Here is an 18,115-nt window from a genome sequence, read left to right as displayed (position 1 = left end):
AATATAATAACACAATGTTTAGACTGACCATGACATAACTATACAAAATAATAGTATAACATGAAAATGTTTATACAAAGGCTTACAAGCCCCAAAAGAATTAAAAAGGGGACCAAGTCCCAAGTAATCACTGTGCTCCATAAGAGCAATCATCCCACGGACATCCATCTCTGTGCTCCTCGACCTCATACTCCGGATCCTCGGATCCAATAGCATCATATCCCGAGGGCTCAACCTCGAGACCCGCAAGACATCCAGTACCTATATCAGCATCTAAAAAGATTGTGTATACGGGGGTTAGCTCCACTGAGCCAGTAAGGGGATGGGGATGCACATACACACGAGGCACAAATAGTCCATGATGAATGATGTTATTAATTCATTTTCCACCTAACACACAAGGCTAGGTCAATTGGTAAATGCTACAATGATAATTCAGGAATACACTGTGGTCCCTTCCTTTCGATGCCATAGATGTAACCCCAATTACCACACGGGAGCCCTGCCGGCCGCAGTCATCACTACCTAGAGGCAGACCCTGATAACCATGGCTATCATGACTGGCCTCTCTACCTCTCCATAGAATTCGGCACCCTGGTTATCCAACACCTAAACCCTTGTTGGTAAGGGTCGTAGAATAGGGAACTGGTCCTAACCACAGGTATACTATATGGGTTCTAGTCGAGAGGTAATCCGGGTGTATCAACGTCCCATTCCATCTAACACCTGGTTACCAACACAACACGATGCATATAGGCAAATTGTCATGCATGTCATTAGTTCAGATAATTCGGGATCCCGATACCGACACTTTTCGGCACCAAAACCCAACAATATATGCAATAATGCAAGCATGGTTATGATGATGATATTAGCATTACGTTTATCTATGAATAGATGCATATAGGCAAACCCAACAAGGCCTAAAATCCACTCACTTGTCGTTGTTGTATCGTCCATGAGTATTGTCTCGGTGCACACTCTTCTACGCTACTTTGATTACATAGGGATATGTGAAGTAACGTGTTAGAAGGTGTAGGTGGGTCCCATGAGGAGCCCCAAGAGTTATTGTAACTCAATACAAAAAATAGTAGGGACGGAAGTAGGGACGGAGGCAGTGCCACTGGTTCCGTCCGTGGTTCTGCCCATGCCTAGGGTTGAAAGACATGGGACGGAAGATCGGGTGGAATCTCAGTCATGGTTCCGTCCGTTATTCCACCAATGTCCTGAAACGTGTTCGAGGGGTTTGGAACATCAGACAGAAGCAACCAGGGTGGTTCCGTTCGTTGTTCGGCCCAATCGATGTTCATTTTAAATGGGACGGAACTACGGGCGGAGGCCCGATGCCTGGTTCCATTCGTAGTTCCGCCCAAGGAAAAACAGTCATTCCGGGAGCTTTCTTGTCCTAGCCTTTTTCCTTGGGATCCATTGGTTCCAAAGGCTAAGAGGGAATGTCCTAAGCCCTCATAGGGTCACCATGAACCCAGTCATTCCTGAACCTAGGGTTCACTATACATGGCTTCCATTTGACCTCATTTAGGGTTTTAGGGTTTGGCAAACCATTGGTCAACAATAGGTTGATACATGGGGTTCCTTTAGGCTTAGATGGTTGTTGAACCCCATTGCAGAGTAACATAGATCATCAGTTCACAACCTTGGGTTCCAAGTGGAACCCTAGGTAAAGCCCATGCTCAAGGAGGTTCTCAAAACCCAAAATAGATTGAAAGGGAGAGAGCAAGGAGGGTGGAATGAAGGCTTACCTCAATCAGTTTAGGGATTAGGGCACCCACCACCAATCAATCCTTGATCTTGCCCCCCCCTTCTTCCTCTCTCAAGCTTCCTTTAATGCTCTAGCCCAACCTCCCACGTTTTTGGTTGGTGTGGAATGAATGAGCTATAAGGGATGGCTCTTATTACCAAGCCAACTAGCCCTATGGCCTTGTTTGGTTGACCCCATAAGTCAAGATACTCATTTTTACTTAAATTGAGCCATGTGGGCCCACCTATGTGGCCCAATAGGTAGGTGAAGGCCAAGGGTGGGGCCTACCACACTTGGGGATAAAGACACTATGTCCGGAGTGCGGGGCTATGGGTCCCATGCACTAAAATTACCATAATACCCTTGACAGCTCGAACGGATGATTGAACGGAATCACCAGCAGTGGTTCCGTCCGTGGTTCCATTCCTACTGTCAAGGCTGGATGAGCCAAGAATTGTTGTGGGCTTTGACCCCACATTGAGAGCTGCGAGGAGGGTCCAACCCTGTAAGTGCAGGGGGCTATGTTCAAGGTATTTGTTCACCTTTCATCCAAGCTTAGTTCCTGGATCCCGAACAGCAGTCTCTTTTCGATGCACATGGCACAGAGGCACCACTTGTTGATGCACGTGGCCACCGGGTTCTCCTTGCGATCCACTTTGACCTCGGGACAAGTGCTAGGAGGGAAATCAAGGAAATCGCCGTCCACGAACTTTCCCCAGTCTCGGTTAAAGAACCTTTCTTCAACCAGGAGTTCGGTGCTGCGGTCGATGATTTGATGAGTTGGCTTGACGGCCATTGCAAATAATTGCCCGGCATATGCTGTTGCTTCGCCTACGTGGCACAACAGCACAATATTATATTAGAGTTTTGGGTACAGCTGTAACATCTAAAGGGGTAAAAATGTAATAGCACTTCATTCAAAATGGGGTAAATTATAAGTATGGAATGAAGTGCTATTAAGGGTATTATGGGCATTTAGATTAAATTTGGGCGATGACAGCATCACGGTTTTAATCTAACGATAGGGGAGGTTTTTGAAATAGATGAAATTTCAGAGGTGATAAACGTAATAATTTGAAACCACAGGGTGACAAATGTAAATTTCCCTCTAAATTTGCAGCGGAGAGAGATCGAGAGAAAGAGCGGGGGAGTCGGAGTCAAGACTCAAGACTCGAGGGAAGCGACAGAGAAAGAGGCGAAGCAGCCTCGATTATTCTTCGTTCCTCAAGAAAGGTTTCTCTGAAGAACGAAAAATTTCATCTACATTTCCTGTGCACAGTTGAGGTTATATTTTTGACGAGTCATTCCCGCCGTGTCCGGACTTATCTGTTCTTTTATTTTCTCCCTCTCTTAGCAATCAATCTTATCATTCTAGCGATCTCCCGGGCGAAGCCCTTCGACGTTAGGTTAGGTTAGGTTTAGAGGTTAGGTTTGTATAAACCTTAACACGTTGACGGAGCTTCATCTCCTCTAGGTAAGTTTGTTTTCATGGATTAGTATCTGATCATCGTTTAACTTCCTGCCGATCACCTCAATTGACGTTATCAAGGGATCTCCACGAGCTGCTGGTTTTGGCAAGGACAAATCCGTTGATTCTTTCCCCCGTTAGAATACTGGCATTTTTATAATTGTGATCTCGACGATTAAGGTTAGGTTTAGGGATTGAGGGATGGAGAATTCAGTCAGCAATTCCGACCCGTACAGGAATTCTTCGGGCAGCAGTAGTAATTCGAGACGATACGGAATGCATTTCTCTGCTGCAAATTTCATCCAGGCGCCTCTGTCTGCTCTGTTGGAATACTCTGGTATTCTTCGTACCCGGTCAAATCATCAGGAAACGGAGGGTTTAATCAATGGAGGAATTAATTCTGGTTTCCGAGACAATATTCAGAATCGACTGGATGATCCTGCAGCAGGCAGCAGCGGCGGGGAGGTTTCCATTAGGATAATCGGTGCCGGAGAACAAGAGCATGTCCGGTTGGGAACAAACCTCCCAAGTTCATCAGCAGTTGGGAGAGAGGCAAATTCTGGTGATACAGGTATATCCGCTGACCAGATGGCCGCACCAGCAGCAGCAAGTGCATCAGATCGTCAGGGGGACGCTGCCGATGATAGCGGTAATGCAGAAGGGCTTTCTTCGTCATCTTCGGCTTCCATCTCCGGCATCAATTTGGGTAATGGCAGCACGGATGGTGAGGCTGGTAATGTTGTGGGCGGTAATACCAGGGATACTTCTTACCAGAGATACGATATTCAGCAGGTTGCAAGGTGGATTGAGCAGATTCTTCCCTTCTCTTTGCTACTGTTGGTTGTATTTATCCGGCAGCATTTGCAAGGTATTCTTCTTCCCCAATCGTTCTTTTGAAATATTGTTATTACTCAACTGCTCTGGTAAACAAATTATGAAAATGTAGTCTCCAGTTATGTGTTTTCAGTCCAACGACATAGTGTCATTGACTTGGTAGAACCTTCTGGCTTGATGATGACCTAATTGTGTCTCAAGTGAGACTGTTACAAAAAGGTATTTGTAGAAGAACAATGACAATTTCAGTATCGTGTGAAGAACCTTGTCTGAGATGGGAAAACTACAAGATTTAATCATTTAGATTTAACTTTAGATAGTTAGATAATTTTCTGTGCACCTAGGTTCCCTTGCTGAGGATTTATTAGAGGCAATAAGGGAGGTTGAACTCTTCCTTTCCTTTCTTTTGTATTTGTCCTTTCCCCTTTCTGATTGATGCCTTGAATGCAATAGCTTAGAAGTAGAACCCAGATCAGAGTTCTATCTGGTCTTACATGATTAGTGGAGTAGAATACATCAGTTAGAACTAAATCCATCTTGGTTTGACTGTCTAATTTGTCCACCCATTCATTATTTAAATCTGCTTTAGCATGTGGGCAGGATTTTAGTCCACGTTTTAAAATGTTGGTTTTGAACCTGTTTATCTTAAAGAGTTTTTAAGCTTTATCAGGCACTTTGCTGAGACAGAAATTGTAAAAGAAACTTAACAAATTGAACAACCTGCATTAGTATGGACGCATCATCTCTCAAAAACTGTGTTTAAATCGATTCATAGGACAGGCACAGCGTACAAATTCCCTCTGCCCACCCCATCTCTTGTTAAAGAATCTGCTAAAGAGTTGCTTGCTCTAGGTCGCCATATGAACAAGGGGTTTCGTTTGCTTACCCACTGATTTGGCTCTCTGGATAATGGTTTTTTTGGGTGAATAAATAAATTCATTACCAAAATGGAAGATAAAAAAGAATTGCAAGGGACCCCAAAGGGGAAAGAGAAAAAGATAGCCAGCCAAAGTCTTAGCTAAGGGAGGCTGGAGCAACAAAAGAAACATTTGAGAGACCCCAGGAATCAACAATGAGCCTGTTCCTTGGGGTGTCAAAACAATGGAGGGAGGAGCTAGCGATAACTTTGTTTTAATTTCAAAGGAAATGGAATCCCAAATCTTCTGGTAAGATCGAGAATTGGAGGTCCATTTCCTGATATTGTGTTCCATCCAAATATGGTTGATAGTTGCACACAAGGTACTATATCTCGCGATATATTGGTATCTCGGGCCTACCGAGATACCCGAAATATCCGAAATTTCGCGAAATTTGGCCGAAATATTGCATTTTTTCTACAATATTTCGGGGGTCCATCTCGGTGGGTATTTGGCCATATTTAGGCCTGATACTTTATGGACACCCTTATTTAAGCTAAATAAACACATTTAAACCATAAAATTGCAAAAAAATAAATTCAAAGTGGTGTTTTGGGCTTGCACCCTTGATTGACAGTATACGGTCGCCGACCCTAATGTATAAATAGTTAAATACACATTGATTAGGCAGTTAAAGACAAAAAAAATTTAAACAAACTAATTAAAACTCATAAGACATAATTCATGAATCATATTCTCATAAACTCCATAATAGTCAATAACTCAATACTCAATAGCTCAAATACTTAAAGGCAATACACAAAGTGTCAAAGTCATAAACTCACAACTCACAAGTTCACAAATCAGTGAAATCACAACTTACAACTTACAAGTGCTAATAATAGTTGCTGTGCCTCCTTGGATCAACCCCACTCATGGCCCGCTGGAGTCGACGTCCATTGTTCTCTGTTTGAAGGACATATGTGGGCCACGGTATAGTTTCGGAGAAGAAACGAGTGTAGTCATCCACAAGTGCCATGTAAATGGAGTCATCAACATACTGTAGGTAACCTATCCTAGGATATGGGCTAGGGTTACCAATCGATCCAGTCTGTGAAGAAGATGATCCAGTATGATATGATGTTGGCGTCGGCAGAAGCGGATGAAGAACAAGTAGGAAGATCCTTAGAATCCAAGTTGGAAGAGTAGAGAAGCATGAAAAAAGCCCCAAAATCAGTTTTGCCAAGCTCTCGGTCGATATATCGACCGTTAGCTGGCGAAATATGGGTTTTATACCCATGTTTTAATGGGTCACGTTCCTTGGTTTGTAGCATTTCGCCGATATATCGGTATGTGACCTAAATATCTCGAAATGGTCGAAATATCGACCGAAATATTGACTTTTTTCATTTCGCCCTTGCATTTCGTCTCGGCTATGTCGAAATTACCGAAATATCGCCGATATATCGCGAAATTTTGTACCATGGTTCAAATGGGCAGAATTAGGGTTTTTGATCAATTTCTAGAGTTATACTTGGGAGAATGGAACTGGGTTTTATTTGATAAAACTAGGCAGGCTTTTAAAGGTATAATGGACTAGGTTAGATTAGGTTTTAATGAGGTTTGAACAGAATTTGAAAATCTGAAAATTTTAGGGTTAGGGTTTCAGGTTTTGGAAATGAAGGAAAGGATGAGATCTAGGGTTTAAAGGGGGATTTATGGACAGAGGTTATAACTGAGTGTTAGTGGCAACAAAAAGGGGACTCGACTGTAATATGGGAGCTATTTGATGGTTGGATATGTAGGATCTGCAATTTAGGGTTTTCTAGGTTTAGTAGAATTGAAGGGGATTAGGGTTTTTGTGTTAAGAAGGGGTTGAAACTGCGATCGAGCAGACGGTATGACCTAATGGATCTGAGGTGTGAGTTTGAGAAGATTCTGATGGGGTAATTAAGACTGGACAGGTTTAAGACTAACTAGGGTTTATGAGATTCAAACCAAAATAAAGGGGGATCGATTGGGGGGGGGGATTAGGGGATTAGGAGAAGAAGATACTGATCAAATTGCAGCAGAACTCCACTGGCAGCAGCTTGAACAGGGTTGAAGGATACAACCACCTTCGGATAAGGATCCTCCCGGCCGTCACGGCGCAAGGAGTCACAGAAGATCCACCTGTCCTTCTTCCTTGATAGAACCACAAGGCAAAACACTCTAAAGAGCAGTAGCAGCAGCAACATGGCAGCAGAGAACACTTCACGATTGGGAGACTTCAAAACTGTCTCTTCTGTTTTTCTTTATTAACATTTATAATAATAAGAGGGCCAAAGGCCATCCACGATTCAGCTTTGGAGTTTGACTCCTTGGCTGGATCAAATTACATTCCTAATGCAATCTAAACACTTCCCTTACTTGAGTCGTGGAAGGAGTGTGAAATTTTAAAAAAAACTTAAAAGATTCCTAAACTACCCTTCTAAAATCGTGGAAGGGAGAAATCCTAACTTAAAACAGCTGATTAATTGAAGATTTCCTACTAGCCAATAGGATTTAAGAACCTATTAGCCAATAGGAGCACTTCACTTAAATTAGACCAATTGAACTAATTGGATGCAACCAATTTAAACCGGTTCAATTTACAAACAGAAAAATAAAGCTAAGTATAGAAAATCTAAGCAACTACTAAGCTATTAACTAAGTATGGGGGCCAAGGGTCAATCCTAGCTGACTACTCAATGGGCCCCACGGCCCCCACATGGGAGTGGGGCTTGTTCCTCTTCTTCTTACGGGTGAGGCCCTTTGATGCTGCATTAAAGGGAGAATTCTGTGTTTAAAATCTCATTTCGTTTCGGTGTTTCGGTCTGACCGAAATATGGTATTTTTTCTGTGGGTGGAAAATGCCAAAATGATCGAGATTTCCGAAATTTCCGAAACGAGATGACCAAAATTTCCGAAATTTCACCATAATTTCTGAAATTTTCGAAATATTGCATTTTTCAGTTCGATGTTGCATTTCGTTTCGACTCGACTGAGATACTCGAAATTCTCAAAATCTCTACCGAGACAAAACCAGAATCAAAGAAAAGGTGGTTCAAGTCTTCAGCATTGTTCCAGCAAAGGCAACAGGCAGGGGGGTTGAGATCTGACGGCTGCGAAGAAAGGCTTGAGTTGGCAGACAGTTGGTGAAGACTCTCCAAGCCGTGAAGCAGTGACGAGAAATGTGATGCTTGAACCAAAAAAGCTTACTCCAAGGAACCAATGAGCCTTTCAGATGAATGAAATTCTAGGTTGCTTTGGAGGAGAAGGAGAATTGAATATGGATAATGTTTGCAAGCCTTCTTACAACTGTCTCATTCTGGACTGTCCCATTAGCTACCAAAGCTGTACAAATATGGATGAGTGGGCCTGTGTCACAAATATGGGCAATCCCTGCATTAATTTTTTTTATCGCCATGGCCAGTCATAAACTATATCAAAGTACAACTTAATGGATCTAGGGGATTAGATCGACTTAAAGATGCAGTGAAGGCTTGCATCTCTCAAAGATGTCTAGAGAGCTAATTAGATATCATATGCTTTAAGGAATAGGTTTAGCTTGCATTTTCTTATTTTTCTTTTTCCCTTGAAGCACTTGATCTTCTTTTTCATGTTTTCCTTTCTCTTTTCAGGTAAACAATTGATTAGAAGTTTGATGCAGGTTTATCACCAAACTGGGCTTCTTTCCCTAGAAATAAGTCAAGGGTTGGGTTATAGACATGTTGGGCCTTTGTTCCCATGGGTTTTCTATGTAATAAACCACTTTTATGGGCCTAAAGTTGGGCTACATAAGTTGCATACGGGATTAGCTCTATACTTTGTTTATTTTCATGTTTTAGTATTTAAAATTGAATCGGTTGAACCACTGGTACAATTTATGTGATTTTAAAATATTCTTTAGGATAGAATCTTCTTAACTTAAGTTTTATTTTAGGGTCCACACCTCCACACGAATTTGAGAGAGGGAGTGTTTTGTATTTAGACTCAGCCAAGGATTAGGGATCTCCTATTCCTAGGCTGCATAGGAATTTAGGCCTTTGGCCATTATAAATAAAGGCAAACCGTGGGGCTCCTTTTTACCTCACTGTTTTATGAAATCTACTCTTGCAAGCTGCTGCAACCTTTATTCTATTGAAGATCTGCTTTGTGTATGTGATCAAAGCTAGTGGGATTGGTGTGTGATCCAATCAACCCCTTGAGCTTTGAAGTCCGGGTGGTTCGTTGGTGGGATTGGTGTTCGATCCAATCGACTCTGCGGTGTGAAGCCCGAGTGGTTCTTCTCAAGTTCTACTTTCAAATTCTAGATCAAGATTCTGATTTTTATTCAAGTTCAAGTTCAAGTTCAAGATCAAGATCTCATTTTTATTCAAGTTCAAGTTCAAAGATTCAATTTTTATTCAAGTTTCATCCTCAAACAAGCTGCTGCCAAGAGTAATCTGCTACTACAGTAAGTATGAGCCATCTTCATCTCCATCCTTCTAATCCTAACCCTAGTTTTCCTCTTTGTTATTTTCAGTTTTCCCATACCCTAAATTCCCCACAAACCTAACTTGTCATTAGAACTTCATCAAATTTCAACCACAACACCCCCTGCCCATAAGGAGAACTCGACCTCCCTTGCCCATCCCAACCACTGAAACCCTAATTTCCCCCAATCTCAAATCAAAATCCAAAACCCTAATTTCTGTCCAGCCCAAACCAACCGTCAGAACAGTCTACAAATCTGACTGATTATCCCTCATACCAACCTAAGAAAACCATTCAAGGATGGTTAACTTCTGTCCAGCCAAACCCTAGAAATCCATCTTTTTCTCTTTTCCAGAACTTGAAACCCTAACCTTAACTTGCTGCCAATTCAACTTTACACACTTTCGCTCATCAAAACATCTCAGGACCTTCACTGATAGACTCCCCTACACCTGTCTAGCATAACCAATACCTCAAACCCTATTTCTAACCAAACCCTAACCCTAATTTTGACTTAAACTCATATTCTGCCCCAATCGGTCAACCAGTTCTTATCAGATCCTGGTGTACTGGCTCCTAGTTGGACTCCTACCAATCTAGGACTACATTTAAGTTCATTATTAAAAAGAAGACCTATATATTTATTATTAGGGAAGATCCATCGAATATTTAATCTAACTGAAATCAGATGATGAGGCTGAAATTCCTTTTTTTCTTTCAAAATGACAAGGGCCTATTATTATTACATTATTCAGCAAATAGAATATTGCTAGGTGGTCCAATTGATTTCAGAGAATCCAATAGATTGTGAGGAAATTCAATGATGGTAATTATTGCTTAAGTGGTAATATTGATGTTCCACTGCGATAGTCTTTTGTTGGAAAGAATGACTCTTGTAATACTGTAGAGCTTATGTGGAATAAAATTTCAGCTACAAGAAAACACCACCATTTTAAAGATTTGATGACTAGTTGAAACCAAGCCAACAGTATAAGGTCAAGTGAACTGAATTTTATTTTACCTCCTTCACTACCCTGTTGAGCACAGTGGAATTTAAGCAGCCAAACATGGCTAAATGCATATCCTTTTTCCAGTTGCTCCTCATTTTCCATGGTCATCTTGGACTATTTTATGCTCTTCTATTTCTTAATGGGCACAAATTAATTCTTACGGTCATTTTGGCCATACATTCTGTGTCTTAGGTAGATATAGCATTGGATCAGGGAGGATGGTGATTCCTCTAGCACATTTTAAATTTTCCTTTGGAAGCTAATATTACTCTGCTGTCTTTGCGTTTGATTTCTGGTGCTCTTGTTTGCAGGTTTCTTTGTCACAATCTGGATTGCTGCAGTAATGTTCAAGTCCAATGATATTCTAAGAAAGCAGACAGCTCTAAAGGTGTGTGACATTCATTTAATTCTCTGGTAGTTTAGAGATAATTATTCTTGTAACAAATTTTCATGTATATTTTTGTTATGCTGTATGGTTCTTTATTTTCTGTGCATATTTCCTGGATGAAGACATATGCCTAATAACTAGCAACAAAATTTGAGGGTTTGAATTAGAAAGGTCCTATAGTAGCTGAACAGGAATATTTGGGAACAAACAAAATAAAGGAAAAACGATTGTTTCTTTTTCTTCTACTAAACTGTCAGTCTGTTGCATCTTCACAAATGCTATTTTTTGTGGCCGGGAGATAAGTGTCGAGCAAGGTGTCTGAGTGTTGTCAACACATTCAGTTGGTCAACACACTCACCGAGAATGGGTGCATTGCTGATGTGGAAGAGGAAGAATGGCCAGTTGTGAAGAAGAACAGATGGTACAACAGATCTTAGGAGTTCAGTAGATCAGACGAGTTCAACATCCAATACACACTGTTCGATGCTGGACAAAAATGAGTCGATGTTGAAGGAAGGATACTCGACAGGCACTCTATGTCAACTGGACTCTATCGAATGATGACCAGAGAATGTCTCACGTTAATCAAGGGTACTGAGGAACTTCACTTGCATTGAGTTTTGTTTGATGCACAATGAAGATCTATCGCCATTGGCTTAAGGCTGGTTGACATTTGCTTGACGCCAACAAAGCCGCATCCAACATCAAACCGAAAGCTCAACGTCAACTGCGGCTACATGTTTCATTGTTTTTAATTCATTATGTGCCATATATAAGGGGTTAAATAAAAGAAACCATATTTAAGAGAAAGTGAGGAGCAGAGTCTCCAAAAGGAAAACTCTAAAAGAGATCCTTGAAGCCATTCATGATTATCATATTGTGAGAGGGATTCTTCATGTTTAGCAAAAAAATCATTAAGGGTTGAGAAAGGAAGAAGAGAAGAGGTGGAGAACAAAGCAAGGATTTTGTGAGAAGACTCAAGAAGTATTCAAGCCTTCCTTGCATAGTTGTCTAGGCGGCAAGGCGACATAAGGCGGTGGAGGGGTGCCTAAGCGCTTAGGTGACAAGGTGCTGCCTAGGCGCCCAAGTGTTATTTTTTATTTCCCCTCTCTTCTAACATTATTTAGTATGCTATAATATGTAACTTATATCATAAAAATCAACATGAAGTCACATCAAGTTATAAAAAATCAATAGTAAGCAACATCAAGTCATCAAAGATCAACATTAAGTCACATTAAGTAATCAAAAATCAATATTAAGCCACATAAAGTCATAACAAATCAACATAAAACTAGAAGACAGAAGAACTGAAGGAGCAAGCTATTAGAAGTTTAAAACCATCAAAACATTCATTTGGTTTATATTGTTCTTAGAAAATATGATCTTATCAATAAGTAATAAACTGCTCTCGATTTAGAAAAATGTTCTTGTTCTCTAAGAAGTTTGACTGATTAAATGATTTTATTTTTACACGAGACTTTTTGTATTAAGTAGAACACAAAACCAGCTTTCCAACAACTTAAATCTGATTTATATTGAAGGAGTTATGTTCCAGCCACACCTTATTTGGTTTGCGCGAATGCTGTCAAAATCGCTCAGAATGAAAATATGTTTTTAAATATCAAAACAAAAGAATATTTTACTGCACTTTGGGTTTTTAGCAATGTTTTACCATATAAAGATTTATGCAATTTTTAGATTTGAGAAAAAAACTTAGCATTAGAAAGTTGAAAATTTCACCTATCGTCAAAAATCCAGTTTTTGTTCTTGAACTTCTTGAACTGGGGGTTGACTTTTTTATCATTTTATCATTTTATTTTTTAATTGTTTTTATTGGATTCAAATAGGGGATATTTGCTTATTTATGAATAATATCTTAAGTTAAATGATAATAAGTGCCAAATGCCAATTAAACCAGTGCAAGCCGCCCTATACTATGGTGGTAGTCGCCTAGGCCCCTAGAGATCCATCTGGATGCCTAGGCTAGGCGGTGCCTTGACAACTATGCTTCCTTGAGTAATTGGGTGAAGCTTTGTTATTGAAGAAGAGAAGAGATTGAGTAAAACAAGTGGAAGAAACAACCTGTTTTGTAGGTAACCTATCTATTGCGCTTTCTGTCATATATAAGCCTAACTGTAGGTAAGGTGTTTGATAAAATGCTCAGTCGGTATTGTGCTTTTATTGGGAACATCTTTTGTATGTCAAAACTTGTTACATCTTGTTAGCTATCAAGTGGGTGCTTGATAGAGGGGTTGTTTTTGTATTGGATGCTACATAAATCTGGGGGTGGGTGCTCCTTGTAGGTGGTGCTACTAAATTTGGGGTTGGTGCTCTGAGTAGTGGGTGCTGCTGAAGTGTATTGCGCATTATACCCAGGCTACATTTGGGTTGTATCCCAAGTTGCCATTGCACTGTGGACGTAGCCACTTTGGCTAACCACATATATTTGGTCCATTGTGGTTTGCTTCCCTGTGGTTTTTCTTTAAGATTTGTGTGGCTTGTGAATGTGTGTATGGTCATAGCGACACATTGCAAGTTGACTGATCCATTCATTTTGGGAAAAATTTAGGGTGTCATTGATTTACCCCCCTCTTAGTGAACCCTTGAGTTCAACAATTAATATCAGAATCCAATCTCTTTAATTGGCTAAACCAGTTAAGGGTGATCTCAGTGAACTCAGATGGCATCAAGTAAAGGATTTTCCTTAATCAAGGCCTCATTGTTCGATGAACATAGTTGTCAAGGCGACCAAGGCGTTGGAGGGCCCATAGTTGTCAAGGCGGCAAAGCGACCCAAGGCGTTGGAGGGGTGTCTAAGCGATTAGGTGACAAGGTGCCCGCCTAGGCGATCAAGGCACCCCCAAGTGTTATTTTTTATTTCCCCCTTTTCTAACATTATTTAGTATGCTACAATATATACCTTATATCATAAAAAATCACCATTAAGCCTCCTCAAGTCATAAAAAATCAAGATTAAGCCACTTCAAGTCATCAAAAATCAATATTAAACCACATCAAGTCATCAACAATCAACATAGAACTAAAAGACAACAGAATTGAAGAAGCAAGCTATTGGACGTTTGAAACAATCTAACATACATTTGGTCTATACTGTTCTTAGAAAATATGATCTTATCTATAAGTAATTAAATTGTTCTCGATTTAGAGAAATGTTCTTGTTCTTTAAGAAGTTTGACTTGTTAGATGATTTTATTTTTACATGAGACTTTTAGTATTTAGTAGAGCACAAAACCAGCTTTCCAACAAATCCAAAATTGCTTAAATCTGATTTGTATTGAAGAAGTTATGTTCCAGTCAAACCTTATTTGGTATGTGCGAATGTCGTCAAAATCGCTCTGAATGAAAATATTTTTTTAGATATCAAAACAAATGAATATTTTACCGCACTTTTGGTTTTTAGCAATGTTTTACCATATTAAGATTTATAGAATTTTTAGATTTGAGAAAAACCCCTACATTAGAAAGTTGAAAATTTTACCTATCGTCGAAAATCCAGTTTTTGTTCTTGAACTGGGGGGTTGACTTTTTGTCCTTTTGGAATTTGAGTTTTTAATATTTTAGTGGATTCAAATAGGGGGTTATTTGCTTATTTATGAATAATATCTTAAGTAAATGAAATACCAAATATAAAAACATTTACTTAAATGATATTTGGCATAAATAAGGCTAATATCGGGTTCGATACCAATAAAAACCAATGCAAGGCGCCTTACAATAAGGCGGAGGTCGCCTAGGCCCCAACAAAACCGCCTAGACGCCTAAGCGGCGCCTTGACAACTATGGGAGGGCCAACTAAGGGCTTAGGCAACAAGGCGCCTTCCTAGTTGTCGCCTAGGCCCCAACAAAACCTCCGAGGGCCAACTAAGCACTTAGGCAACAAGGCGCCCTAGTAATATTTTTTTTTTAATCATTGTATGTATCCAACTACACAAAATCACAAACCAATAATAAATAATACTCTCCAATTAACAAAACAATACAAAAGTTTTCAGCACAATTGGTATATGAATAATTTAACAGCCTATTAAAGGTAGTAAGCTACACAAACATATAAATTAACAACCCATTACATCGATGGCTATCTCAATCAATATACAGAAGAATCCATACACTTTCATATATCAAGCAAGATGAGCAAAGAACTAAGAATATAAAAGTATAGAAGAATCAAGTTGGAAGCAAAAGTTCAAAACTGATATATCAATTTGGAAGCGAAAGTGCAATAAAAATCAGTAGATATGGGAATGTGAGATTAAATAAAAACAAATTTGGAAGCGAAGTGCAATGCAGATCAGTAGATATGGAAATGTGAGATTAAATAAAAACACAATCAGATTGGCAAAACACAGATATTGCAAGCTACAGAATAGATGAAAATATGACCTGTCAACTGTCGAGATAGGATAGAAAGATAGATAAATAGGAGGAAGAAGAAAAAAATAATTGACGACGAGAAAAAGTAGGAGAAAAAGGATGGAAAACAGAATCAAGATCCCAGATTACTACAAGCTTAAGACAAACAATATCCCTGATACTGACCACTTCTTCAGTCACTTAGGAGTAGTCTATAACCCCAAACCAGGAAAATCCAGTAGGAGATATTTGAAGATGAAAAAAAAAAAGGGAGAAAGAAACAAAAGAAAAAAAAAAAGAAGAAGAGAACTGGCTAGGAGGAGAAGAAAAGGGTGGAAAAACAGAACTGAAGAAGAAGAAAAAAAGCACAGCTTACTGGAAAGGGCTGGAGTCACTGTCACTGGAGATGGAGAGCAGTAGCCGGAGTCACCGGAGCTGGAGCAGCAGTCAAGGGTTTTTCATCTTCTCCCCTCAGCCAAAGTGTGAGCAGTTGTCCAGGGTTTCCTTCAATTTATTTTTCTTTAAGTGAGCCTAGTGATTCGGTGTAATGTGTGCAAGAATAATGTACACAAGCCAATGAAAACATAAGAAATAGAATAAAAATAGTGAGTCTTGTGATTCAGTGTAGCACGGTGTACAAACATTATATGCTCAGTGTAACACGGTGTTCGCCGAGATCTCGACCCAACTCGGAAATTTGGCAGGTCGAAACCTGTACTCGAGATTAGTTCTTCTTCCTTGCCTATTTATATGTAAGGCTTTTAGAAGCCAAAGAGACGATTTTGATTAAGTGAATGAAATATTGCTTTGAAGCATGAATATTTTCTTGTCCATGTGAGTGACTTGAAGGGCTGGGAGAGCCAAAACCCTAGGGCTGAGAGAGCCAAATCTCCTTATCCCCTTCTTCTATGTCTCTTCTCTTATTCGATTCCCTACTGTTCCTGCTGTTGTGTGACTGCAACCAAGTGCTGTTTCTACATCTGTGACGACGTAGAAAGCATCCTAAATAGCAACTGAATCTGCTGTTGCTGTTCGGAGACAAAGAAGACCATTTCCCACACCTGCGGCTGAATCAGTTTCTTAGTCTCTGCTGCTGTTTCAAAGATCCTAATCTCAGCACCCTTCCTCCCAACCAGGGTGAGATTTGCTGCTGTTGCACACCATTAATAGATCCTTATCGTGTTGATCCTGGCTGCAATCGATCTCCCGCTGGTTTCCCCTGTTCGAGGTCAACTTTGCATTATCCCACCAGCACATTATTGCCATACATCCATGGTCGTCCAAGTAAGACATCAGTCAATACCATGGGTATGATGTCACACCAAACATCTTCTTCATATTCTCCCAATTTCAGTAGTACCGAACATCGTTGATTTATCTCAAAGTGGTGTTGTTGAGGAAGGACACTTTATAAGGTTGTGGATGAGCCTCTATTTTCAACTTTCCTGCTGTGTACACAACTTCCACTATCCACGATCACCTGTGATGTCAAAGTAAAAAAAATACAATGTCGGTGCCAATCCTCACCTTTTGCTTCTGTAATCAAAATTCTATTCTCCACATTGACTTCATAAATCTCTTCAGTATCATGATATCATCATCCAAGAGTTCATCATCATTGTCACCATCAAGGGCTGCATTGATTGCCCAATCATCATTGACCTGAGGCTCACAAATCTGTTCATTGGGGTTAGCTTTCATACCCACAATGACTGAATTTAGTATCTTCATGGCTAGCCACGGTAGGTTCTGATACTAAATAATGTAAGACTAGAACCAGAATAGGTCTAATCCCAAGCAGGATCAAATAGAAAACCCCCCAATAAACAAGAAATCATATGAGGGAACCAAGAGAACAATGGGAACTCAAATGAGGGAACAATTTCCTTGGTTGAAGTAACAAATAAAAACCCACAAATTTGTAACCTGATGGGGACGTTGACCACAGGGGCTCCGATCTTCTGTCGAACCGGGAGGGCTAGGCCACAATGTCGGCCCTAGAGGACTCGACTGCGTTGCCGACCCTGGGGAGCTAGGCTAAGTTGTCGGCCTCAGCGACCTCGACTATGGTGTTGAGCTCACGGTACTAAGCCTCGTCCTCGGTTGTTGAGGACTCACGGGTCCTGTGACCTTTTCCCATGGCCCAACAGCTTCGTTCGGTTCGGTTCAGTTCGGCCTCGGTCACGCCACATGTCGGCCGCATGTTGGTTGTTTCGTGACTCATTACTTGCCCCCCACTCATCAAGGCTCGGCTCGACCTGGTGAGTATGCATTTGACGATGAATGAGTTTTGTTCGCGCTGGCCGAGGCCAAGGTCTTCTGACGTGACATTAAATGCTGTCAGTGCCACGTCTGGCAGCGCTTTGTTTTTCATGTAACACGTTCGTCATCATCATTGGGCCGTTGGATCTACGCGGTTTTTTCTGGACCGTTGGATCCTGACGTTTCGGTTACCCCTCAGCCACTATAAATAGGGGGTACTGTTCCTCATTTGTTCTTGCTTGAATTTTCAGAGCACTCGGCTAACTAAGAGTTCTCGGTTTCCACAGCTCTTCAGCTCGTCTTGTGCTCGGCGTCATCAGCTTTCCTTGCTTTCTGCTCCCTTCAGCATCGACGCTAGCCCGTGCCTATTTTTCCTACGTCTCCCCCCCTACAACTTCGTCGTCAACCTCGGCTCCAGTAAGTACCCTATTTCTGTTAATCATGTCGGTCGGTAATGGGTTCGATGAGGAGGTTCTCGCTGAGCTGTGCAATGTCGTGAGCCCGAGCCGAGAGTTCTCAGGGCTGTCCCCTATTGTGGACCTTTTGGGCTCGGATTTGGATGAGCCCGGGACGGTGGATCCTCGTCCCTCTGGTGGTGCCTAGCTTCCGCTACCTCACTAGCCCACCCACTCAGCTCAGCTTGGCCCTGAGGACCACGAGGGGG

At 40.9% G+C, this 18,115-nt stretch overlaps 1 protein-coding gene across 2 annotated transcripts in view; it reads left to right on the top strand.

Annotated features, from left to right (window-relative positions):
* Nucleotides 1-3,201: 3,201 nt before the first annotated feature.
* Nucleotides 3,202-18,115, top strand: part of LOC122651848 (RING finger and transmembrane domain-containing protein 2-like) — an 82,579-nt gene continuing 67,665 nt past the window's right edge. For both annotated transcript variants that reach the window (XR_006331523.1, XM_043845405.1), the window contains exons 1-2: nucleotides 3,202-4,095; nucleotides 10,737-10,813. Coding sequence is in view for 1 of the 2 variants with exons in the window: in XM_043845405.1 (XP_043701340.1) it covers nucleotides 3,429-4,095; nucleotides 10,737-10,813 (744 nt within the window). In the remaining variant the exon portion in view is untranslated. The remainder of the gene's footprint in view (nucleotides 4,096-10,736; nucleotides 10,814-18,115) is intronic.

This window comes from Telopea speciosissima, chromosome 2 (assembly GCF_018873765.1).
Source record: "Telopea speciosissima isolate NSW1024214 ecotype Mountain lineage chromosome 2, Tspe_v1, whole genome shotgun sequence".
NCBI lineage: Eukaryota > Viridiplantae > Streptophyta > Magnoliopsida > Proteales > Proteaceae > Telopea > Telopea speciosissima.
The sequence above is the reverse complement of the archived record's forward strand: the minus strand, read 5'-3'. Positions and strand labels throughout refer to the sequence as shown.